We start from the raw sequence: 26,573 nt of genomic DNA, 5'->3' as shown, positions 1-26,573 counted from the left end.
ACCCCCAAATGCCAAAGCAAAAACAGGCCATAGAAATGTTTGCAAATATATTAAAAATAAAAACATTTACATACGTTTTCAGACTCTTTACTCAGTACTTTGTTGAAGCACCCTTTGCAGCGATTACAGCCTTGTGTCTTCTTGGATATGACACTACAAGCTTGGTACACCTGTATTTGGGGGGGTTTCTCCCATTCTTCTCTGCAGATCCTCTCAAGCTCTGTCAAGTTGGATGGGGACTGTCGCTGCATAGCTTTTTTCAGGTCTCTCCAGAGATGTTCAATCGGGTTCAAGTCTGGGCTCTGGCTGGGCCACTCAAGGACATTCAGAGACTTGTCCCGAAGCCACTCCTGCGTTGTCTTGGATGTGTGCTTAGGGTTGTTGTCCTGTTGGAAGGTGAAACTTTGCCCCAGTCTGAGGTCCTGGGCTTTCAACATGCATCATATGGGGATGATTTCTGTATTTTCAAAGTTACATATCTTGAAAACTTGATTGCTGACAAGCAAAACATTTTGAAACTATGTCAATGGAACAAATACCAAGTTTTCCTTTAATAATCCTTACATTTTTGTACACCACCTAGCCTGCAATGGTTATTGAAAGAGACCAAACTAAAACGGATCCTGGCTCAACGAAATTCGACTCTATAGGCTAGTCGCACCATAGCATCTCCAAACAATCAAACTGTCCTTTTATGTTTCCAGGTGAGATGGTTTTCACAGGTCTACAGTCAGGTACAGTCAATGGCACTTGGCAGCAACAGGTACAAAATAAACATTGTAGCCCAATTACCTTTACAGTTTTAAGAACTACATTGTAGTTACTAAGTAAATTGTCACACCCTGATCTGTCTCACCTGTCTTTGTGATTGTCTCCAACCCCCCCAGGTGTCTCCCATCTTCCCCATTATCCGCTGTGTATTTATACCTGTGTTCTTTGTTTGTCTGTTGCCAGTTCGTTTTGTTTCGTCAAGCCTACCAGCGGTTTTCCCTCTGCTCCTGTCTCTCGTTTGTTCCTGGTTTCCCGGTGTTGACCACTCTGCTGACCCTGAACCTGCCTGCTGTCCTGTACCTTTGCCCCACCTATCTGGATTACTGACCTCTGCCTGACCTTGACCTGTCTTTTGCCTACCCCTGCTGGATTAATAAACTGTTGTTACTTCGACGTTGTCTGCATCTGGGTCTTACCTGAAACGTGATATAAAATAACACATTCAGAATAATGGTATAATTCAACAGAATAATAAATAATTTAACAAAACATTCCATTTTCACATGACACAATTCAACATGAATCCATGAAATGTGCCTCTATAATAATAATAATTTCTCCAGATGAAAACAAAAAGAAAATGTAGCAACTTGGCCCAAACAACATTTTACTTTCACTTTTAGCAACAATAATGACAACAATAATAAGAATAATAGGGCTAGCTTAAATAAGGTCTGGGTCAAATTCCCCCGTGAGATGCAGTCCGACAACAGTGCAGCTTGGCTTTCTCTGTCAAGTGAACCCCCAGTCTTTCCGCATGGAACATGGTCAAACAAGTTTGGTTGGTTGTGTAAACTGTAATTGTAGCTAGGCCTACATCATGCAATATGCGCATAATCTTATCTTTATTCATTGGTATCTTTTATTATTATAATGACTCAAAAGCACAACAGGGGTCCAATAATTCTTGGAACAGTCAAATGTGGAATGTATTGTTGAACACACAAGTGCTACTGAGGCTTGCACATTGGTTCAAAGCAGTCCTTTATTAATTATTTATTTATTATACTTTCCATAAAAAACAAAAACAAAACATATTTTAAAAGCAGTTCAGTGTGTGTGTGTGTGTGTGTGTGTGTGTGTGTGTGTGTGTGTGTGTGTAAAAATATTATTTTAAACTAGAAACCAATAATTTCAATTTACAATAGAAATAGACTAAAGGTTCCAATACCAATAAATGAAAATGTTCAACATATTTATGGATTTACCAATCTATTTGTTGAAAAATCATTTGGTACATTTTATTCAAACAAGGAATTCCACTACAATATTCAAAAGATCAAAATGTTAATAAATACGTTTTTCATATCCAAGCCAATCTGATCAAAATTATTAATGCTTGGGAATGGCCACATCTAGATTGACAATATTTGTTGATTAACAAAACAAAATCACACGTTCTTTGCTGGATTTGAATGCGTTGTCAGTCACTCCCCAATGGCTGAAAGAATAGAGAGTGATAGTCATTATGGGAATGGGTGCTTGCTTTTTATACTCCGGCTACAGCTGCACTAACAGTATGAATGCTAATGACAATAATATACTGAACAAAAATATAAATGCAACATGCAACAATTTAAAAGATTTTGAAGTGTTAAAGTTCATATAAGAAAATCAGTCAGTTGAAATAAAAATAAATACATTTGGTCCTAATCTATGGATTTCCCATGACTGGGCAGGGAATGCCATACACGTGATCTGCGGTTGTGAGGCCGCTTGGACGTACTGACAAATTCTCTAAAACAACGTTGGAGGTGGCTTATGGTAAAGAAATTAACATTCAATTCTCTGACAACAGCTCTGGCGGACATTTCTGAAGTCAGCATGCCAATAGCATGCTCTCTCAAAACTTGAGACATCTGTGGCATTGTGTTGTGTGACAAAACTGCACATTTTAGAGTGGCTTTTTATTGTCCCCAGCACAAGGTCCACCTGTGAAATGATCATGTTGTTTCATCCGCTTCTTGATATGCCACACCTGTCAGGTGAATGGATTATCTTGACAAAGGATAAAATTCTCACTAACAGGGATGTAAGCACATTGTGCACAACATTTGAGAAAAATTATAATTTTGTGAGTAAGGAAAATGTCAGCTCATGAAACATGGGACCAGCACTTTACATGTTGCGTTTACAGTACATTTTTGTTCAGTGTACAATAATTTAGATAACTAAGAATTAGACCTAAGCAAATATATTAACGGAGCAGTTAGTATTACACAGTGGTGGAAAAAGTACCCAATCTTAATAGAAAATAACTAAAGTAAAAGTGAAAGTCACCCAGTAAAATCCTACTTGAGTAAAAGTCTAAAAGTATTTGGTTTTAAATATTGTGGTGTACAGCAGGTGGAGGGGGGAGACTTGTCAGGGGGGAAGGGGAGACTCGTTGAGGCCTGGTGATAGACGGAGTGTACATCACGAGGCGATGGCTCCATCTGCTGGACGTGCCAGGTCTCGACGGGCTCTCCGCCCAGGACTAATTGGGGAGTTGATGAGTGAGTAATCAAGGGCTGATTGCTCACCAGCTGTACAAGCCCCATAAAGCTGCCAGAAGGGCAGCACACAGGGGAGGACTGGGGGAAGTAAGGTGATTTCCATGTAGTTGGAGACGGTGCCCGAGCTGAAACGAGGGAGTTTGAGTGCGAAACAGGATACAGCGGAGCCCAGGAGACGGTATCCAGGAGAGGGTCTCATGGGGGAGACTTATCCTTTTCTTTTGATTTATTATTTAATAAACACCCTTGAAACCGAGCTAGTCATACTGTGTCTGATCTGTGTAAACATCTTGACCAAACCCCCTGGTCTGCCACAATATACTTAAGTATCAAAAGTAAATGTAATTGCTAAAATATCCTTAAGGATCAAAAGTAAAAGTATAAATCATTTTAAATTCCTTATATTAACAAACCCACCAGGCACCATTTTTTTTGTGTTTTTTTTACGGATAGCCAGGGGCATGCTCCAACCCTCAAGTGAGTCTGCCAGATAAGAGGCAGTAGGGATGACCAGGGATGTTCTCTTGATAAGTGTGTGAATTAGACAATTTTCCTGTCCTGCTTAGCATTCATAATGTAACAAGTACTTTTGGGTGTCAGGGAAAATGTATGGAGTAAAAAGTACATTATTTTCTTTAGGAATGTAGTGGAGTAAAAGTATAAAGTTGTCAAATATAAATAGTGAAGTACAGATATCACAAAAAATGACTTAAGTAGTACTTTAAAGTATATTACATCACTGGTATTACATGTCCATGTAGTCTCATGATGCTGATATTTGTAAAAGGATGTTGGTTAATATATGGGTTGTACTTTCATTGGACATGTTAGTTAATATGGGTTGTACTGTCAATTAGCAGGCGCCAGTAGCCTAGTTGGATGCAGGGTGGTATGGCTGGAGGCACCAAATCTGTTAAGTGCTCAGATACATAATAATACACTCAACAACAATTAACACCAGAAAAAAAACTAACTTTCAAGAATGAGATTGTATTACATTATATATACAGTACCAGTCAAAAGTTTGTACACACCTACTCATTCAAGGGTGTTTCCTCAATTTTTACTATTTTCTACATTATAAAATAATAGTGAAGACATCAAAACTATGAAATAACACATATGGAATCATGTAGTAACCAAAAAGTGTTAACAAATCAACATTTATTTTAGATTTTAGATTCTTCAAAGTAGCCACCCTTTGCATTGATGACAGCTTTGCACACTCTTGGCATTCTCTCAACTAGCTTCATGAGGTAGTCACCTGGAATTGCTAATTTTTGGTTACTACATGATTCCATATGTGTTATCTCAGTTTTGATGTCTTCACTATTATTCTATAATGTAGAAAATAGTAAAAATTAAGTAAAACACTTGAATGAGTAGGTGTGTCCAAACTATTGACTGGTACTGTGTATATATATATATATATATATTTTTTTAAAGGACAAATTATATTACCTTCATTTGTCAGCATTGCCTCCCTCTCTAGACGTTCATTGCTGCCTTGACCTGGAACAGCAGAACTAACATCAGCACTTCCCTAGTTTCAGCTGCATTCACTGTCTATGTAAGTAATACACGATAAAATAACTGGCAATACATTTGAAGAACATTACCAGAGTCAGAGGAAGTGCTGCTAGCGCCATCCGTTGTCACTGGGAAAAGAGAATATAATCACTCTTTAGCTAGATGCAGATATACAGTTATCATCATTGGTCGTCTATAGGCATGCATATTCCCAATTGAAATTAGATTATTGAACTGAAAAATCCATCCTCATAACAAACAATGGGCTATTTCTAGTTCATAGGTTGAATTCACTTCCTGATTTGACTGAATTGAAAACTACCCTGGTAGATAGATGTGACTTCTAAAATATGTTCTATTTACTTTCCTACCTTTTTACATTTCACGTCAGTATCATAATATTCCTACTCAGTACAGATCATTCATTAGTTAGTTAGAATTCATTTGTCATGTTGTTTACAGTGTCTAACGGCTTTTAACTCCTTGAGAAGCCTGTTCTTGATTATGACTCACAGTCCTCCTCTCATGTTACAAGTGTATAATTATACCACATGATTTGTGATAAAGGTGATGAAAGCAACCTTTACACTGAAAAGTCAACATGACAGGCCTTGTTGTATTGTTCTTGCCTTCAGAAAACACCATGAAGACGTATTTTATATTAATGCCAGTAATTCATGTTATAATTCAAATGATGTTAGGGGATGTTGGTTAATATACTGTACGTGGTTTGTACTGTCAATGGGCAAGCGCCAGTAGTTGGATGCAGGATTGTATGGCTGCTGGCACCCAATCCGTTAAGTGCTCAGATATGTAATATTACATACAACAACAATTAACACCAGAAAAAACAGGAACTTTCAAGAATGTGATTGGGAGGCCATGATTGTTAGATCATTTAACGAAATGTCAAAAAGGATCAATTATATTACCTCCATTTGTCAGCATTGCCTCCCTCTCTAGACGTTCATTGCTGCCTTGACCTGGAACAGCAGAACTAACATCAGCACTTCCCTAGTTTCAGCTGTATTCACTGTCTATGTAAGTAATTGTCACGTCCTGACCAGTAAAAGGGGTTATTTGTTATTGTAGTTTGGTCAGGACGTGGCAGGGGGTATTTGTTTTATGTGGTTCGGGCTGGTTGTGTTAGTAGTTGGGTGTTCGATTTATTATTCCGGGTTTTGGGAACTGTTCTATGTTAATGTATTTCTATGTTTAGTCTAGTCATTTGTATTTCTATGTTAAGGTAATTGGGGGTTGGACTCTCAATTGGAGGCAGGTGTTTTCTAGTTGCCTCTGATTGAGGGTCCTATAAATAGGTATGTGTTTGTGTTAGTATTTTGTGGGAGATTGTTCTTGTTTAGCTATGTGTGCCTGACAAGATTGTCAAGTTCGTTTTGTGTTTTGTATACGTTTTTCCCTTCTTCACTTAAATAAAAGAAGATGAGTGTACATTTTCCCGCTGCGTCTTGGTCACAACCCTATGACATCCGTGACAGTAATACAAGATAAAATAACTGGCAATACATTTGAAGAACATTACCAGAGTCAGAGGAAGTGCTGCTAGCGCTATCCATTGTCACTAAAATAGAATATAATCAATTAGTTAGATACAGATATACAGTATTCAGTGATGATCATTGGTCATCTATAGGCATGCATATTCCCAATCGAAATTAAAATAATTAACTTAAAAATCCTCATAGCACACAACGGGCAATTTAAAAAGTATGAATTTAATTCACTTCCTAATTTGACTGATTCGAAATATACCCGCCTAGTACATAGAAGATGTGACTTTAAATTTCACGTCAGTGTCATAATACTCCAATTCAGTACAGATTATTAATTAGTTAGTTAGAATTCATTTGTCATGTTGTTCCCCAAATTGTTCAGTGTCTAACTGCTAGTTGTTCTTTAGGTGTTCCCTTCCTTGAGAAACCTTTTATTGACTATGACTCACAGTCCTCATTTTACAAGTCTATATACCACATGACTTGTGATAAAGGTGATTAAAGCAACTTTTGCACCGAAAAGCAAACATGACAGGCCCTGTTGTATTGTTCCTTGTAAAACTCACCGTTAACTCCATGAAGGTATTTTTTTTTTTTACAATACCAGGAATCAATGTTCTCAGTCAGTTATTCTTAATTGTAATTATAATCTACACTCTGTTGTATGAAATAAATTGGAGCCTTAACTGTAAAATATAATATGACCAGTCTTACCAGGCATGCTCAAAATGGCCGCTCCATTTCCATTGCCTGAAAGTAACAGAGTCATGTGAACAGAATAACTCTGCAAGTCTATAGTTAAGTCTGTTTGATTAACATTTCGCTATATACTGATTGGCATTGTCCAAAACAACAAATAGACAATATGGGGCCACACTACTCATCAGTATGTGATTAATAAACATGATTGATGTGTAAAAATAAGGATTAGGGGGGCTGTCATTAGTCCTCACAAGACATAATTCAATCATTACAATTAACTCTCATAAGATGCCCCATCATTATACACATCCCTACCAGATCTTTGATATTGCTGTGCTACTGATATACAGTTGAAGTCGGAAGTTTACATACACCTTAGCGAAATACATTTAAACTCAGTTTTTCACAATTCCTGACATTTAATCCTAGTAAATATTCCCTGTTTTAGGTCAGTTAGGATCACCACTTTATTTTAAGAATGTGAAATGTCAGAATAATAGTGGAGAGAATGATTTATTTCAGCTTTTATTTCTTTCATCAGATTCCCAGTGGGTCAGAAGTTTACATACACTCAATTAGTATTTGGTAGCATTGCCTTAATTGTTTAACTTGGGTCAAACGTTTCGGTTAGCCTTCCACAAGCTTCCCACAATAAGTTGGGTGAATTTTGGTCCATTCCTCCTGACAGAGCTGGTGTAACTGAGTCAGGTTTGTAGGCCTCCTTGCTTGCACACACTTTTTCAGTTCTGCCCACAAAATATCTATGGGATTGAGGTCAGGGCTTAGTGATTGCCACTCCAATAGCTTGACTTTGTTGTCCTTAAGCAATTTTGCCACAACTTTGGAAGTATGTTTGGGGTCATTGTCCATTTGGAAGACCCATTTGCGATCAAGCTTTAACTTCCTGACTGATGTCTTGAGATGTTGCTTCAATATATCCACATCATTTTCCTACCTCATGATGCCATCTATTTTGTGAAGTGCACCAGTCCCTCCTGCAGCAAAGCACCCCCACAACATGATGCTGCCACCCGCGTGCTTCACGGTTGGGATGGTGTTCTTCGGCTTGCAAGCCTCCCCCTTTTTCCTCCAAACATAACAATGGTCATTATGGCCAAACAGTTCTATTTTTGTTTCATCAGACCAAAAGTACGATCTTTGTCCCCATGTGCAGTTGCAAACCGTAGTCTGGCTTTTTTTATGCCGGTTTTGGAGCAGTGGCTTCTTCCTTGCTGAGCGGCCTTTCAGGTTATGTCGATATAGGACTCGTTTTACTGTGGATATAGATACTTTTGTACCTGTTTCCTCCAGCATCTTCACAAGGTCCTTTGCTGCTGTTCTGGGATTGATTTGCACTTTTCGCACCAAAGTACGTTCATCTCTAGGAGACAGAACGCGTCTCCTTCCTAAGCGGTATGACATCTGGTCCCATGGTGTTTATACTTGGTACTATTGTTTGTACAGATGAACTTGGTACCTTCAGCCGTTTGGAAATTGCTCCCAAGGATGAACCAGACTCGTGGAGGTCTACAATTTTCTTTCTGAGGTCTTGGCTGATTACTTTTGATTTTCCCATGATGTCAAGCAAAGAGGCACTGAGTTTGAAGGTAGGCCTTGAAATCATTCCACAGGTACACCTCCAATTGACTCAAATTATGTCAATTAGCCTATCAGATGCTTCTAATGTCGACATAATTTTCTGGAATTTTCCAAGCTGTTTAAAGGCACAGTCAACTTAGTGTATGTAAACTTCTGACCCACTGGAATTGTGATACAGTTAATTATAACTTCAATAATCTGTCTGTAAACAATTGTTGGAAAAATGACTCGTGTCATGCACAAAGTAGATGTCCTAACTGACTTGCCAAAACTATAGTTTGTTAACAAGAAATTTGTGGAGTGGATGAAAAACGAGTTTTAATGACTCCAACTTAAATGTATGTAAACGTACAACTTCAACTGTACATGTAATTGTTAAAGAAAGGAAAATGACATTGTATCAACAGTACCATTTAGAGGGGCCTGGATCTCAGTAGGTGATAGAGCTCCTGTATTACCAGCACCTAATACAATGGAGCAAGGTGTTAATGCCAAATATAACAGGTTTTTATGAAATGAGTATCAGAAACACTGGGAAGAAACAGTGGAAACACGTGGGTACAATACTTAACTTTGTTTGACCTCCTGACTTGAGATTTAATTAAAGTAATGCCCTGATATCAAAAAAGGTTGCAACATGCCTACTCTCTTCAGAAATGACCATAATCGCTTCAGTTTATCTCACAGAACAATAATAATAAGAAAAATAACAGACTTGAAATTAATTCACAATGTGAGAAACTTACATATTTTGCCTTTCTTCCGAAGAACCAACAGTGAGGTAACCAAGGCTAACAGGAGGACCACCACAACAACAGCAACAATGACAACAACTATGACAACTTGGCTACAATCACAGCATTTTCCATCTGCATGGAAGACAAGACAAGAGTACATATTCACCATTAACAATAACATCTTATACAATGAGCTTGAAAAAACAGGAGTCACATTTTAATAATCTGCATTCATGACCTCATAAGAGACTCATAAACGTCTGATTTTACCACAATTGATAACAGCTAATAACGTGTTTGTTGAAAATATGTACAGCACCGGTATATTACATTTAAGGACTACTTTACCCCATTTGACCTCAATTGGCTCCTTCAACGTTCTATGGCTGACATAGCATTCATAAGTTTCCTTGTCAGCCTCTGGAATCTGCACACTCATCCTGATCTGGTAGCTCTCATCATCATTGGGTAAGACTCCATCAGACTGCACTCCATCTTGTTTGGTCAATTGGACGCCATTCTTCTTAATATGCATTAGTACATCTTTGGGATAGAAACCTGTGGCCATGCAGGTCAGTCGGATATGTCCTGCAGTTTTGGCTTTTTTAGCAAACGCATAGACCTTTGGAGGGGCTGAAGAGGGAAGAAAGAGTGTTTTATTTCTGATTTCACATGTACAAATATTCCTTTTCTGTAACCCACATTTACACTATTTGAAGTTCAGATCACCATTCAAATGCTAGCTTTTTTAAAATACTCACAGTGCTTATTAGCCTCTTTCATCAGTACTCACAGTCAGCTCTAATGAATTCTTTGTCCCCATATGCCATGAATTTGGACAGCCAGTCCACACACTCCTTCTCCAGGTAGCCCTTGGTGTACTGGTTGAGGATCTGCACCCCATCCCACTTCCTCTTAGTCGGCAGAGCTTGATCAACTGGTGCCACCCACTGCATAGTGACATCATCAAAGGCCAGGAAGTCGTCACCATCGTAGCTGTATTGATCAGTGCCCTTCATGAATTTCAATGTGCCGTCTGGCTGTGTGTCAACCTCACATCCATGCCTCCACTGAAGGATATGGACATCTGAGAGGAAAAACAAGTAGAACAGGAGAGGGAATGACTTACCTATGGTATGGTCAAGTCACGTCTTTTATTTATTTTTTGGCATTATACTTAGAAGTTAATCTACAGTAGGCTATGTAGAGTGATACAAATGCAAGTGTAGTTTCTCACCAGTGTTGTTGTGCCTCATGCGTTCCATCAGGATGTTGACGTTGACTTTGAACCACTGCTCCTTGCTCTTGCGTGACTGAGTGCCTTTTTCCCAGTAGTCTGCTGGCAGCTTCTCCCTCATCCAGTCCTGTTTGGGAATCTTCTTTTTATCCACACTGTCATAGTAGTCGATCTGTTTGTCATTCATCAGACCCATGGCAGTGAACTCATGGATACCAGGCAATTCAACTGGCTTTGAGAGGGCAGTGTAGATGTAATTCAGCGAGTGGATCTCTAATGGTTACAAAGGGGAGCAAATGGGTTAGTCAGAACTCCTGAGTAGAGATGGAAAAGAATTGAGGAAGTGATGGGAATTCAAAACAAAAGGTAGGGGCATGGATCATAAAACCAGTCAGTATCTGGTGTGACCACCATTTGCCTCATGCAACGCGACACATGTCCTTTGCATAAAGTTGATCAAGCTGGTGATTGTGGCCTGTGGAATGTTGTCCCACTCCTCTTCAATGGCTGTGCAAAGTTGCAGGATATTGGCGGGAACTGCAACACGTTGTCGTACACGTCAATCCAGCGCATCCCAAACATGTCTGGTGAGTATGCAGGCTATGGAAGAACTGGGACATTTTCAGCTTCCAAGAATTGTGTACAGATCCTTGCAACATGGGGCTGTGCATTATCATGCTGAAACATGAGGTGATGGCAGCGGATGAATGGCACGACAATGGGCCTCAGGATCTCGTCACGGTATCTTTGTGCATTCAAATTGCCATCGATAAAATGCAATTGTGTTTGTTATCCGTAGCTTATGCCTGCCCATACCATAACCCCACCGCCCCCATGGGGCACTCTGTTCACAACATTGACATCAGCAGAACATCTCGCCCACACGATGCCATACACTGCTGATGCTCTAACCACTAGGCAACCTACCTGGGGCGGCATGTGCCTAGTGGTTAGAGCGTTGGGCCAGTAACCGAAAGCTTGCTAGATCAAATCCCTGAGCTGACAAGGTAAAAATCTGTCGTTCTGCCTCTGAACAAGGCAGTTAACCCTCTGTTCCTAGGCTGTCATTGTAAATAAGAATTTGTTCTTAACTGACTTGCCTAGTAAAATAAAAAATATATAATAATACACAGGGTCTGCGGTTGTGAGGCCGGTTGAACGTACTGTCATATTTTTCTAAAACGACGTTGGAGGCGGCTTTTGGTCGAGAAATTAACATGAAATTCTCTGGCAACAGCTCTGGTGGACAGTCCTGCAGTCTGCATGCCAATTGTACCCTCAAAACATGAGACATCTGTGGCATTGTGTTGTGTGACAAAGCTGCACATTGTAAAGTGGCCTTTTATTGTCCCCAGCACCAGGTGCACCTGTGTAATGATCATGCTGTTTAATCAGCTTCTAGATATGCCCGATCGGTCAGGTAGATGGATTATCTTGGCAAAGTAGAAATGCTCACTAACAGGGATGTAAACACATTTGTGTCAACATTTTTGAGAAATAACCTATTTGTGCATATTGAACTTTTCTGGGATCTTTTATTTCAGCTCATGAAACATGGGACTAAGACTTTACATGTTGTCTTTATATTTTTGTTGTGTGTGTATAGCCTTATCACCTGACACCTGGCAGTTCCAACCAATCAAACTGTCTTATCATGTTGCTGGGTAAAAAACATTTTCTCAGGTGTGCAATCAATGGAACTTGTCAGCGGCAACAAGGAAACATCACAATATAAGGGCTGACATAACTAGCCTACCATTAAACAAAAAGTTGGAGTCGTCATCAATAACATGAACATAACATTAAAAAATATATATATTTTGAAAGTTGTTGAATAATCCTTTTTTTTATATATTTAAGGAGGCAACATATCAAAACATCAACTTCAGTCCACCAACATAATAGGCTAGTCACTGAAATGTTCTTTTTAAGTTTATTATTGACTTGAAAAATAATTTAGGCTATATATGGCTCTGCCAAGAGCTTTTACTTTAACTTATGACACATTTTCTAGAAGTAAAATCATTCTTACCACTGTTCACCGTTGAAAGTGTCCCAAACAAGAGCAAAACTACGACAAAATACATTTCGAATCCTCATGTATTGTAAATTACCCAAAAATATACAAATATCCTAAATTCTGTGTCAAATTCAGAATCCCCCACAGTGCTACGACTGCGCGCTCTTAGCTTTTTCTAACAAGGAAACTCCTGTGTTGAGCCTGATCATAAAGTGGAACAGGTGTTGGTACAAAGTCCAAAGTCTTTTCTTTGATATGACTGTACTTCAAAAGCAATTGTCAGTCATATCCTTTACCTTTTCCACATTTTGTTACGTTATAGCCTTATTCTAAAATTGATTAAATCATTCCCCCATGACTCTACACACAACACTCGATAATGACAAAGTGAAATCGTTTTTTTTTTTATTCTTGCAAATGTATTAAACAGAAATATCTTATGTACGTAAGTATTCAGACCCTTTGCTATGAGACTCGAAATTAAGCTCATGTGCCATTGATCATCCTTGAGATGTTTCTACAACTTGATAGGAGTCCACCTGCAGTAAATTCAATTGATTGGACATGATTTGGAAAGGCACACACCTGTCTATATAAGGTCTCAATGTTGACAGTGCATGTCAGAGCAAAAACCAAGCTATGAGGTTGAAGGAATTGTCCGTAGAGCTCCGAGACAGGATTATGTCGAGGCACAAATTACATTTTTTATTTAACCTTTATTTAACTAGGCAAGTCAGTTAAGAGCAAATTCTTATTTACAATGACGGCCTACCACGGCCAAACCCGGACGATGCTGGGCCAATTGTGTGCCGCCTATTGGACTCCCAATCACGGCCAGATTGTGATACAGATCTGGGGAACGGTACCAAAACATTTCTGCAGCATTGAAGGTTCCCAATAACACAGTGGCCTCCATCGTTCTTAAATGGAAGAAGTTTGGAACCACCAATACTCTTCCTAGAGCTGGCCGCCCGGGCCAAACTGAGCAATCAGGGGAGAAGGGCACCAGAGTTCCTCTATGGAGATGGTAGAACCTTCCAGAAGGACAACCATCTCTGCAGCACTCCACCAATCAGGCCTTTATGGTAGAGTGGTCAGACAGAAGCTACTTCTCAGTAAAAGGCACATGACAGCCCACTTGGGAATTTGCCAAAAGGCACCTAAAGGCTAAAAGGCTTCGGGACAAGTCTCTGAATGTCTTTGAGTGGCCCAGCCAGACCCCAACTTGAACCCGATCGAGCATCTCTGGAGAGACCTGAAAATAGCTGTGCAGCGACAGAGCTTGAGAGGATCTGCAGAGAAGAATGGAAGAAACTCCCCAAATACAGGTGTGCCAAGTTTGTAGCATCATACCAAAGACTCGAGGCTGTAATCACTGCCAAAGGTGCTTCAACAAAGTACTGATTAAAGGGTCTGAATACTTATGTAAATGTGATATTTCAGTTTTTTATTTATAATACATTTTTGCTTCATCAGTATGGGGTATTGTGTGTAGATTGTTGAGGGGGAAAAAACTATTTAATCAATTTTAAAATAAGGCTGTAAAGTAACAAAATGTGGAAAAAGTGAAGGGGTCTGAATATTTTCTAAATCCACTGTACATATATATGGTAGACCCTATTTTGAATGATAGAATGTTCAAAAAACATCATTAAAAAAAATGTCATAAAAAAAAAATCATACAGGAGATTTCAGAAGCATGTACAGGTTATAACCATTGTGTGTGTGTGTGTGTTCTGCGTGCATCCGTGGGCATGTAATAAGTGATGTAACATACTGGTCAGTACATAGTAACAGAGCAATGCCATGCAAAATTATTGAAATAAAACAAGAGCCCCTTTAAAAAAAAACGCTGACCAGGTTTCTGGGATAAGAGAAACTATTTAAATCCTGCGCTTCAAGACGACATGTTGGGATTATTTGTGTCCTCGATAAAACAATGTTTACAATGTGATATTAACAGAAATTCCACTACATATTAATTCAAGAGTGTAGCTTTGTCTTAGCTTAGCAACCCATTGAAATGGTTGAAATAAACAATCTTAAAATATTATATTGCAAATACCAAAAGTATTAACAATACTCCACAATATTAAACATATTTTTTTATATATATTTGCAGGAACTTAAAACAAGATATACAATACAATACAATATGGTTCCCGTGTGGCTCAGTTGGTAGAGCATGGTGTTTGCAACGCCAGGGTTGTGGATTCGATTCCCACGGGGGACCAGTACGAAAAAGAAAAAAAAAGTATGAAATGTATGCATTTGCTACTGTAAATCGCTCTGGATAAGAGTGTCTGCTAAATGACTAAAATGTAAATGTAAAAACAGTCATGAAACACAGTAAATGTGTTGTACAGCTTTTTTGTTACTCAAAATTTTTCGCTAACTCTTTTGAAATGTTATTTAAAAGAAAGGTTTGTCACCGATTGGGCAGAGACCGGAGGAATGAAAACATACTAACATACAGTATACTTCTAGGCCTATATAACCCTGATCTAGTACAGGTCTAGTTACAATCCATGAAGACTGATACAAATACCGTAAAGATGCCTTCAGTAACATCCAGTGTAACAGTAAAACATGAAATGTACGACAGAATAAATTCATTGAAGAGAAATGTACACATCGACCCGACCGGTACCTAACCACACACTATTGAGTGTATTTGGAAGTACAGAACCTTACTGAAGAACAGCAAACACTATTAAATGCAGTACTTTTCAGCACATACTAACTGTAACTATAAGTAACTATCATTTCCATCACAAACTTATAAGAATTTAGCAGTGTAACTGAATAACAAGCATTATCAATAGCCATAATATGAAATGAATTGACCGGTCCGGAAGTTAGGCCACCAAGTCATCTAGCCACCTGCACATAAATACACAACATGGAAAAGATGTGCATTATTAGATTGAACACATACATTACAGCGCAATGTTGTAAAACTTTTTCTTATGTATTACAATAAATGACATGAATAACAAGTGAGCTCTAATTACAAATAGATGGTGTCAAATACTGCCGATGGCTTGGCCTCACATGAACCAATCAGTTAGGATCTTTAACTTTCTCTTTTAGTGACAAAACATAAGTGTTGCCCGTTGACATTTTAAAACAAACCGATGTTCCTTATGTTCAAAACTGTCTATTTATCGAACATGCCAACTTTGTAGGATAAACAGAGGGAATACATTTTTTACATAAAAGTAACCACTTCTATGGAGGCAAACTAATGCAGCATTGAAATTCCCTTCTTATTTTATGCTATCTTCATAATTACCTCAGTAAATCATTTCTGTATTAAACTGGGGTCAGTTGGAGAAGAGGTGAAAGAAGGGTTGATATCCATCGACTTACTTCAATTAAGCAGCATCGGCGTCTTAACTTCCTCCTCACTGGCTCCGTCTGAAGACCTTTCCTTCTGGCTGCCTTTACCTGAAATAGTGGCAGAGGGAAACTGTCTTTCTACAGTCTCAAAATCATTTGTAAACAAATACAATCTAAGTCTTTGATTGATATTATGTATGCACACGACTGACTGAATGTCACTTTGGATAAAAGCATGTCTGCTATTTTTATTCATTATTATTATGGGTCAAGGGAATATTAGATTACCAGAGTCTGATGAGTTGCTACTTCCACCATCTTCGCCTACTAAAAAGGAGAAAACACAGTCCCTAATTTCACTCTAAATATGACAATAATAAAAAATGTAAACAAAAGCTAACAAAAACAACCATAAACAAGATATGCCATTCTTCCATATTTTTGTTCATAGTGCCACATACAACATATTGTATGTGTGCCTTACATAGCATGTGATGTGTCTTTGTACTGTCTTATTTATTTTACAAACCTCTTCTCTGGCATACTGGCATACTGAAACTAACAGATCTTTTGCCCTGCATGTTTATTATCACAGTGCATCAGACACACAGCTCATAAAATAGACTACAATCACACTAAAAGGGCTTGTTTCTGAGAGTAAGGAAATAAACCTTTAGACCTTTGTGTTTGGTCCATGGTCTGATGTTATTCTATTCGATTCTCCCTGAGAATCTTGTCACTTGAACACTTATCGCACCGTTCTAATTTGTGTGCCGGCCGTGTGGGGAAAAATGTGAAGGTATCACGAGCTGGGACAAAAGCAACTTTCACATAACTGTGGATATATGTTGCCCTTACCGAGTTGTGCAAAGTGGTAGAATCTTATTCAGAATTATTCACATCTGTAATGGCTGCCAAAGGTGCTTCCAACAAGTATTAAATCAGAGGTGTGAAGACATAAGCAATCAAGACATCTTCGTTTTAAATGTTTAATTAATTAAGACCCCCCCAAAAAAATTACATTGAAAATGTGGAGTACCGCTAGGTTGTGTAGGAAATAAATCCAGTTTAATCCCTTTTTAGAATTAATTTAAGGCAAAAAAAAATGAAAACTGTGCAAGGGGTTTGTAAACTTTCACTAGACACTGTATATGGTTTGTACTGTCAATGGGCAGGCACCAGTAGCATAGCTGGATGCAGGGTGGTATGGCTACTGGCACCAAATCCGTTAAGTGCTTAGATGCATAATAATACACTCAACAACAATTAACACAAGAAAAACATGTAACTTTGAAGAATGAGACTGGGAGGACATGATTATATTAATACAAAAATAATATTGATTATATTACCTCCATTTGTCAGCATTGCCTCTCTCTCTAGATGTTCATTTATGCCTTGACCTGGAACAGCAGAACTAACATAAGTACTTCCATAGTTTCAGCTGCATTCAATGTCCATGTAAGTAATACAGTGCATTGAGAGAGTATTCAGACCCCTTGACTTGTTCCACATTTTGTTACAGCCTTATTCTAGAATTGATTAAATAAATGTTTTCCTCAATCTACACACAATACCCCATAATGACAAAGCGAAAATTGTTTTTTGTCTGCAAATGTATTGAAAATAAAAAAACAGAAATACCTTATTTACATAAGTATTCAGACTCTTTGTTAAGAGAATCAAAATTGAGCTCAGGTGAATCCTGTTTCCATTGATCACCCTGTGGTAAATTTAAATGATTGGACATGACTTGGAAAGGCACAAACCAGTCTATATATGGTCCCACAGTTGACAGCGCATGTCAGGGCAAAAACCAAGCCATGAGGTCGAAGGAATTGTCCGTAGAGCTCCGAGACAGGATTAAGTCAGAACACAGATCTGGGGAAGGGTACCAAAACATTTCTGCAGCATCGAAGGTCGTCAAGAACACAGTTCCATCATTCTTAAATAGAAGTTTGGAACCACCAAGACTCTTCTTAGAGCTGGCCACCCGGCCAAACTGAGCAATCGGGGGAGAAGGGCCTTGGTCAGGGAGGTGACCAAGAACCCAATGGTCACTTTGACAGAGTTCCAGACTTCCTCTGTGGAGATGGGAGAACCTTCCAGAAGGACAATCATCTCTGCAGCATTCCACCAATTAGGCCTTTATGGTTGAGTGGCCAGATGGAAGCCACTCCTGTGTAAAAGGCAAATGACAGCCAGGTTGGAGTTTGCCAAAAGGCACCCAAAGGACTCTCAGACCATGAGAAACAAGATTCTCTGGTCTGATGATAACAAGATTGAACTCTTTGGCCTGAATGCCAAGCGTCATGTCTGGAGCAAACCTGGCACCATCCCTACGGTGAAGCATGGTGGTGGCAGCATCATGCTGTTGGGATGTTTTTCAGCGGCAGGGACTGGGAGACTAGTCAAAATCGAGGGAAAGATGAATAGAGCAAAATACAGAGAAATCTTTGATGAAAACCTGCTCCATAGCGCTCAGGACCTCAGGCCAAGACAGCACAGGAGTGGCTTTGGGACAAAACTCTGAAAGTCCTTGAGTGGCCCAGCCAGAGCCCGGACTTGAACCCGATCTAACATCTCTGGAGAGACCTGAAAATAGCTGTGCAGCAACGCTCCCCATCCAACCTGACAGAGCTTGAGAACATCTTCAGAGAAGAATGGGAGAAACTCCCCAAATACAGGTAAAGGGTCTGAATAATGATGTAAATATGATATTTCTGGGGGTGGGGGTTACACATTTGCAAAAATTTCTAAAAACCTGTTTTTGCTCTGTCGTCATGGGGTATTGTGTGTATATTGATGAGGGGAAAAAACCTATTTAATCAATTTTAAAATAAGGCTGTAACGTAACAAAATGTGGAAAAAGTCAAGGGGTCTGAATAATTTCCGAATGCACTGTATAAGATAAAATAACTGGCAATATATTTGAAGAACATTACCAGAGTCAGAGGAAGTGCTGCTAGCGCCATCCATTGTCACTGGGAAAAGAGAATCAATCTTTAGTTAGATACAGTTATATAGTGATGATCATTGGTCCTCTATAGGCATGTATATTCCAAAATGAACTGAAAAATCCTTATAGCAAACAATGGCCAGTTTCCAGCTCATTAATTCCCTGTGGCTCAGTTGGTAGAGCATGGTGTTTGCAACGCCAGCATGGTGTGTGCAACGCCAGAGTTGTGGGTTCAATTCTCACGGGGGGCCAGTACAAAAATAAAAAAATAAAAAATGCATGAAATGAAATGTATGCATTCACTACTGTAAGTTGCTCTGGATAAGAGTGTCTGCTAAATGACTAATATGTAAAAAAGTAATTAAAATGAACTTCCTGAATGGGAAAGTACCATGTGACATCTGAAATGTTATATTTAGTTTTCCCCCTTTTGACATTTAACTTCAGTGTTATAATAATCATACTCAGTACAGATAATTTATTGGTTAGAATTCAGGTGTCATGTTGTTCCCCACTAGGTTGTTGAGTGTGTAAGGGCTTTTAACACTAGAACTGCCTGGCCTTTCAGCATATACAGTGGGGAGAACAAGTATTTGATACACTGCTGATTTTGCAGGTTATCCTACTTACAAAGCATGTAGAGGTCTGTAATTTTTATCATAGGTACACTTCAACTGTGAGAGACGGAATCTAAAACAAAAATCCAGAAAATCACGTTGTATGATTTTTAAGTAATTAATTTGCATTTTATTGCATGACAAGTATTTGATCACCTACCAACCAGTAAGAATTCCGTCTCTCACAGACCTGTTAGTATTTCTTTAAGAAGCCCTCCTGTTCTCCACTCATTACCTGTATTAACTGCACCTGTTTGAACTCGTTACCTGTATAAAAGACATCTGTCCACACACTCAATCAAACAGACTCCAAACTCTCCACAATGGCCAAGACCAGAGAGCTGTGTAAGGACATCAGGGATAAAATTGTAGACCTGCACAAGGCTGGAATGGGCTACAGGACAATAGGCAAGCAGCTTGGTGAGAAGGCAACAACTGTTGGCACAATTATTAGAAAATGGAAGAAGTTCAAGATGATGGTCAATCACCCTCGGTCTGGGGCTCCATGCAAGATCTCACCTTGTGGGGCATCAATGATCATGAGGAAGGTGAAGGATCAGCCCAGAACTACACGGCAGGACCTGGTCAATGACCTGAAGAGAGCTGGGACCACAGTCTCAAAGAAAACCATTGGGAACACACTACGCCGTCATGGATTAAAATCCTGCAGCGCACGCAAGCTCCCCCTGCTCAAGCCAGCGCATGTCCAGGCCCGTCTGAAGTTTGCCAATGACCATCTGGATGATCCAGAGGAGGAATGGGAAAAGGTCATGTGGTCTGATGAGACAAAAATAGAGCTTTTTGGTCTAAACTCCACTCACCGTGTTTGGAGGAAGATGAAGGATGAGTACAACCCCAAGAACACCATCCCAACCGTGAAGCATGGAGGTGGAAACATCATTCTTTGGGGATACTTTTTTGCAAAGGGGACAGGACGACTGCACCGTATTGAGGGGAGGATGGATGGGGCCATGTATCGCGAGATCTTGGCCAACAACCTCCTTCCCTCAGTAAGAGCATTGAAGATGGGTCGTGGCTGGGTCTTCCAGCATGACAACAACCCGAAACACACAGCCAGGGCAACTAAGGAGTGGCTCCGTAAGAAGCATCTCAAGGTCCTGGAGTGGCCTAGCCATTCTCCAGACCTGAACCCAATAGAAAATCTTTGGAGGGAGCTGAAAGTCCGTATTGCCCAGCGACAGCCCCGAAACCTGAAGGATCTGGAGAAGATCTGTATGGAGGAGTGGGCCAAAATCCCTGCTGCAGTGTGTGCAAACCTGGTCAAGAACTACAGGAAACGTATGATCTCTAATTGCAAACAAAGGTTTCTGTACCAAATATTAAATTCTGCTTTTCTGATGTACTTAAAAATCATACAATGAGATTTTCTGGATTTTTAGATTCCGTCTCTCACAGTTGAAGTGTACCTATGATAAAAAATTACAGACCTCTACATGCTTTGTAAGTAGGAAACACTGCCGATTTTGCAGGTTATCAAATACTTGTTCTCCCCACTGTAAGTACCCGATAGAGAACGTTGCCGGGAGTCCCATTTAGCATATGCATGAGATGCATTTCAACCTGCAAGGTGCGCAATCATGCTTGATAAATGGTGCATTAACTATTGTAAAGGATTAATTGCATGAAGAAGTATTCATGGAAATATATATTAAAAAAAGAACAGTAGTTTTGTTTGGGTAGAGTCAAGGATATATTTTGTATAAGTCATAGAAAAAAACGTAGGCCTATCGTTTCCCTTACAATAAAAACATTTGATCACCTTTACTTGTAGATTTGATTAGTAATAAAGACCAGTTACAGCTTCTTTTGACAAAGTAGAAACTAAAAATATGATAATAATATAACCAGCCAGGTGTGCAGGTGAATTATTTGCTGTATTTATAAACAAAAGCACCAGTGCATGAACAATAGTAAATTATTAATTGCATAAATAAATATTAGTGGAAATATATTCATGACAAGATATAAAAACAGTAATTTGTTGATTGTATCAGACACTGTATTGGGCCCTTATATCTGTGCCTTTACACACAAATCAATCGTGTCTTCTCTTTATGCTTCGGGTCCACAGTCAGCACACAGCTTCGGGGCTTTGTGTGAGCAAGCCCCACAAACAAATCGGTTGCACTGCACAGTTTTCATGGGCCTTGTTTCGTGTGCATCTGCCGACTTGACATTGTGTCTTATTCTTCCCAAGTGGGAACTGTGGTGCTTGGGGGAAAGAGAGAGCAGGACTTGTTGCCTTGGCGGCCTGCTTGACTGCTGTAGCTTCTATCTTGCCGTTTATATGGTTCTCACAAAACTCACATGCCAGATCCAGTGGGATGCATGGTGCTGAGATGCATGGTGCTGAGGATGCAAACACTCTTATTACATCGTGTTGCTTTACCACTCTCCATCACAGATGTGGACTACAGCTCTGCTGGTATGTTGTTTTGCGCAGAGGGGGGCAGCTCCCGCCTTTGTTTGTTCACTGTTCCGAGCGGGCTAGTCTTCTTTGCAATCAACTTGTCTGCCAGGGAAATTGATGTGAACATGGTCACAGTTCTGCCTTTGCCCATGTTAAGGCTCCATGAGTCTCAAAACCACAGTCTCAGACAGTCGCTCACCCGCTAGCCTGGTTTCATCTTTCCTCAGATATGTAAAGCCATTGAGCAAGGCCTTGGTTTTGACATCGGTGGCTAACCAGAACTTAACGGAAGTCAAATGCACCATTATCACTTTCTATCGGGTTTCTATCACCCATTCACGACAGAATAGCATATTTTAATTGTATGTTTATTATGTTACTAGTTTTTGCTTAGTAGCCAGAGGAATGATGCCAGACAAGTGGTCATGTGCTGAATGCATGGACAGCACAGATAATCTTGGGAAAAGTATCATTTGGAAAAAGAGCTGCACCACTTGAATTTTGAGTTATTTGAAAAAGGAAAGTGTCATAGAAACTGCAGAATATGCTCTTTCAGATACTTTATAAAAATCACAATGTTTTACCTGCATGTGACTCTGAAGGACAATTTGATAAAGCGATGCTCCATTCCCTGCATCTGTCAATTACAAGATGCGCCCATCTCTTCATGTACAATTTGATAGGCCTAATATTCTCTCTCCTCAAGATATTGTCAACTGAATCTTGTCCGTAGGCTAACTCTTATTATGTATGAAATTAGTTTTGGTATAGTTTAGGTGTAGTTTCGATGAGCCGGCTGTGTGGCATTGGCTGACTGGCATTGTTTGTTTCCCGCTCATCAACCTGGATAATAGTCAAGGATATGTTTTACATGTTGCAGTACGCCTTTAGAATAATGTAAGGGAAAGTAAAACATGCTACAATACATTTGATTAGTAATACAGTTATAGTAAATAAAACAGTCCCATAAGAGCGTATTTTTACAAAGTAAAATGTAAACGAGAATGGGATCAATTTAGGCCTAATTTGATTTCGATTGTGAAGTGACTTGTACAATTATCGCCAATTCATCCATTTGTCATTCATTCAGTGAGAAGAGAGAGACGCATTAGCACCTGGCTGGCTACAGCACATTGTCTTGGCGGATTTAGATAGGAATAGTTGTGAAAAAACAGGTAAAAAGGCTCTAAATACTTTTCTGTTTGTAATTTCAAAATTCTGACAAATGAGCAGTGTAAAATACAAACATTTAGGAAGAGTCAGGGAACGAGCAGGACATAGCTTTTTTGAGGGGCTGAATTTCTTTACTTACAAAATCAAACGTCAGTGGCCGTTGGCCTACGGCAGTTCTAGTGTTAAATCCTAGTTCTTGATTATGACTTATTATCCTCCCATTTTAGGTACACACTCTTGGAAAAAAAACTCTAGGGTCTAAAAGGGTTCATTGCCTGTCCCTATAGGAGAAGCTTTTGAAGAACCATGGTCTTCCTGTCTGGGTTGGCGCCCCCCCTTGGGTTGTGCCGTGGCGGAGATCTTTGTGGGCTATACTCGGCCTTGTCTCAGGATGGTAAGTTGGTGGTTGAGGATATCCCTCTAGTGGTGTGGGGGCTGTGCTTTGGCAAAGTGGGTGGGGTTATATCCTTCATGTTTGGCCCTGTCTGGGGGTATCATCGGATGGGGCCACAGTGTCTCCTGACCCCTCCTGTCTCAGCCTCCAGTATTTATGCAGCAGTAGTTTGTGTCGGGGGGGCTAGGGTCAGTCTGTTATATCTGGAGTATTTCTCCTGTCTTATCCGATGTCCTGTGTGAATTTATGTATGCTCTCTCTAATTCTCTCTTTCTCTCTCTCGGAGGACGTGAACCCTAGGACAATGCCTCAGGACTACCTGACATTATGACTCCTTGCTGTCCCCAGTCCACCTGGCCGTGTGCTGCTCCAGTTTCAACTGTTCTGCCTGTGGCTATGGAACCCTGACCTGTTCACCGGACGTGGTACCTGTCCCAGACCTGCTGTTTTCAACTCGCTAGACACAGCAGGAGCGGTAGAGATACTCTCAATGATCGGCTATGAAAAGCCAACTGACATTTACTCTTGAGGTGCTGACTTGTTCCACCCTCGACAACTACTGTGATTATTATTATTTGACCATGCTGGTCATTTATGAACATTTGAACATCTTGGCCATGTTCTGTTATAATCTGCACCCGGCACAGCCAGAAGAGGACTGGCCACCCCTCATAGCCTGGTTCCTCTCTAGGTTTCTTCCTAGGTTTTGGCCTTTCTAGGGAGTTTTTCCTAGCCACCGTGCTTCTACACCTGCATTGCTTGCTGTTTGGGGTTTTAGGCTGGGTTTCTGTACAGCACTTTGAGATATCAGCTGATGTAAGAAGGGCTATATAAATACATTTGATTTGATTTGATTTTTGGTTCCATGTAGAACAATTTCCACAGAGGGTTCTACATGGAACTGATGGGTTCTGACCTATAAACTTCAAACATCCTTAATCATGTCAGAGAGGGAGAGAGGAAGGCAGGATGTGTAAATGCTGTTAGAACATGTTGTTGTTAGACATCAGGGATCCTATGCGAAGGAGGGGGGCCACAGACTTGTACAAGTCAACAGCACAGCTATGAGTGGGGAGAACTGACGAATGCGGGCTGAGGCAGGTGCAATGAAGTGAGAAAGAACAGTCATCACTGAAGTTCTGCCTAGCAACAAAGATGTATTGGCTGATCATATGTGTGAGGAGGAGACTCCACATAGGAAGGGTAAATACCAGTGCTTGTGTGACTTTGTTTTTTGTTTTATGCATCTGTGTGACCCAGAGGGTGAATACACTTGGTTGGAGCTTTACTAATCGTCCGTGAGTTTTACTCGGTTAATTTAGAACCTAACAAACTCAAAAGGGTTCTATCTGGAACCAAAAAGGATTCTCCTATGGGGACAGTCGAATAACCCATTTTTCTAAGAATGTAATACATGATTTGTGATAAAGGTGATAAAAGCAAACATGACAGGCCTTATTGTATTGTTCCTTAACCCGCCTCTGGAAAACACCATGAAGCCATATTTGCTTAAATGCCAGGAATTCATGTTATAAGTCAATCATTCTTATTTGTAATCATAATCTTCTCAGAAAATAAAGAAATGGAACATTTTCTGCTTATAGCAACTATTATAACAGTAAAACATAATATGTCCTCTACAAGTATTGAAATAATGTCTTACTTGGTGTGGTGGTAATGTTCAAATTGGTCGCTCCATTCCCATTGCCTGAAAGTAACAGAGTCATGTGAACACAATAACTTTGCAAGTACATGGTTAAGTTTGATTCATTGATATTGTGCTATATACTGATCGGTATTGTCCAGAAAAGCATGTAGACAATATGGGGCTATTCATCAGTATGGGAACATGATAATGTGTAAAAAACATGGATTAGATGGGCTGTCATTAATTGAATCCTCACAAGACGTTATTAAATCAATGCAAATGACAATCATGAGATGGCCCATCATTACACACATCTCTACCAGATCATTGGTATTGCTGTGCTACTGCTATACATGTCAGACTTCTAGGGGTAAAACGCATGATATTGTATCAACAGTACCATTTACAGAGGCCTGGATCCCAGCAGGCGGTATAGCTTCTTGTCCCCATAGGATAACCCTTTGAAGAAACCTTCTTGGTTCCAGGTAGAACCCAATTGGATTCCAGGTAGAAACCTTTCCACATAGAGTTCTACACAGAACTCAAACGGGTTCTACATGTAACCAAAAAGGGTTCTACCTGGAACCAAAGAGGGTTCTCCTATGAGGGTTCTACACAAATAAAAAACGGTTCTACCTGGAACCAAAAAGGGTTCTCCTATGAGGGTTCTACACAAATAAAAAACGGTTCTACCTGGAACCAAAAAGGGTTCTCCTATGGGGACAGTTGAATAACCAATTTTTCTAAGAATGTAATACATGATTTGTGATAAAGGTGATAAAAGCAAACATGACAAGTCTTATTGTATTGTTCCTTAACCCGCCTCTGGAAAACACTGTCATGACGTTGGCCTCTTTTGGTACAGGGAGGACAGTTGACCCCCCTCCCTTTTGCAAAACCACCCCCTACCTTCCCCCCAATCCACCCTGTGTGTAAAGGGTCGTAAAAACTCTAAAATTCCAGGAGAGTCTCTGGCCACATGGCCCATAGAGAGACACAGGAAATTCTTCCAACTCATAGAATTGGAGAGCCAAGCGACATTTTGTGTTCTGGAGAAGGTATGGAAGATTGGTGAAGAATCCAGCTACGAACTGATCCGCTTGGTACAATTTTGTGATACTCAGAAGAGACAATATAGCCATATTACCATAAAACTGTTTATATAATAGCATCATAATGGTTGTATAGAATGTATTAATAAGGATAAAGCTTTTGTAAGACATTGAGATGCTATGTACTGATGTAATGTGATAGAATTGTATTTCTGTAACCAAATCTAACTCAGTCATAGGCACGCCCCCAGGGACCCATACAGGACCAGGCGTCATTTGACAAGCTGTTCTATGGGCACTATAAAACACCCCCTGATTTACATTTCTTCAGACCAGGCCTACACTCCGTTGG

At 39.8% G+C, this 26,573-nt stretch overlaps 2 protein-coding genes across 12 annotated transcripts in view; both read right to left on the bottom strand.

The window, feature by feature from the left end:
• Nucleotides 1–1,738: 1,738 nt before the first annotated feature.
• On the bottom strand, nucleotides 1,739–13,039 carry LOC106569935 (major histocompatibility complex class I-related gene protein). 2 transcript variants are annotated; one of them, XM_014141704.2, is made up of 12 exons: nucleotides 12,618–13,037; nucleotides 10,586–10,858; nucleotides 10,142–10,435; nucleotides 9,697–9,981; nucleotides 9,358–9,480; nucleotides 9,022–9,075; nucleotides 7,025–7,060; nucleotides 6,340–6,378; nucleotides 5,729–5,779; nucleotides 4,886–4,924; nucleotides 4,728–4,778; nucleotides 1,739–2,212 (listed from the first exon to the last, which is right to left on the bottom strand). In XM_014141704.2, the coding sequence occupies exons 1-12, from the start codon at nucleotides 12,670–12,672 to the stop codon at nucleotides 2,199–2,201; spliced, it is 1,314 nt and encodes a 437-aa protein (XP_013997179.2). In that variant the 5' UTR covers nucleotides 12,673–13,037; the 3' UTR covers nucleotides 1,739–2,198. The 2 variants fall into 2 exon arrangements, with proteins under 2 accessions (XP_013997179.2, XP_013997180.2); XM_014141705.2 differs by lacking the exons at nucleotides 4,886–4,924; nucleotides 5,729–5,779 and having other exon boundaries at nucleotides 12,618–13,039.
• A 992-nt stretch (nucleotides 13,040–14,031) lies between these two features.
• Nucleotides 14,032–26,573, bottom strand: part of LOC106569936 (H-2 class I histocompatibility antigen, Q10 alpha chain) — a 62,027-nt gene continuing 49,485 nt past the window's right edge. For 6 of the 10 annotated variants that reach the window (XM_045694684.1, XM_045694675.1, XM_045694677.1 and 3 more), the window contains 6 exons: nucleotides 25,185–25,229; nucleotides 18,893–18,931; nucleotides 17,300–17,350; nucleotides 16,236–16,274; nucleotides 15,978–16,055; nucleotides 14,032–15,488 (listed from right to left, as the gene is read on the bottom strand). In XM_045694684.1, coding sequence (XP_045550640.1) covers nucleotides 15,979–16,055; nucleotides 16,236–16,274; nucleotides 17,300–17,350; nucleotides 18,893–18,931; nucleotides 25,185–25,229 — 251 coding nt within the window. In that variant the 3' untranslated portion in view covers nucleotides 14,032–15,488; nucleotide 15,978. The remainder of the gene's footprint in view (nucleotides 15,489–15,977; nucleotides 16,056–16,235; nucleotides 16,275–17,299; nucleotides 17,351–18,892; nucleotides 18,932–25,184; nucleotides 25,230–26,573) is intronic. The other 4 variants (XM_045694676.1, XM_045694678.1, XM_045694682.1 and 1 more) reach the window with 2 other exon arrangements.

Source organism: Salmo salar, chromosome ssa14, assembly GCF_905237065.1.
Source record: "Salmo salar chromosome ssa14, Ssal_v3.1, whole genome shotgun sequence".
Lineage (NCBI taxonomy): Eukaryota > Metazoa > Chordata > Actinopteri > Salmoniformes > Salmonidae > Salmo > Salmo salar.
The sequence above is the reverse complement of the archived record's forward strand: the minus strand, read 5'-3'. Positions and strand labels throughout refer to the sequence as shown.

Excerpts from the sequence above, each read along its gene's own strand:
- LOC106569935 (XM_014141704.2), bottom strand. The coding sequence starts at position 12,672 with ATGTATTTTGTCGTAGTTTTGCTCTTGTTTGGGACACTTTCAACGGTG. Across the intron at positions 9,982-10,141 it reads AGAATTCATTAGAGCTGACT|CCCCTCCAAAGGTCTATGCG; the intron begins GTGAGTACTGAT and ends TTCCCTCTTCAG. Across the intron at positions 6,379-7,024 it reads GGCCATTTTGAGCATGCCTG|TGACAATGGATAGCGCTAGC; the intron begins GTAAGACTGGTC and ends ATTCTATTTTAG.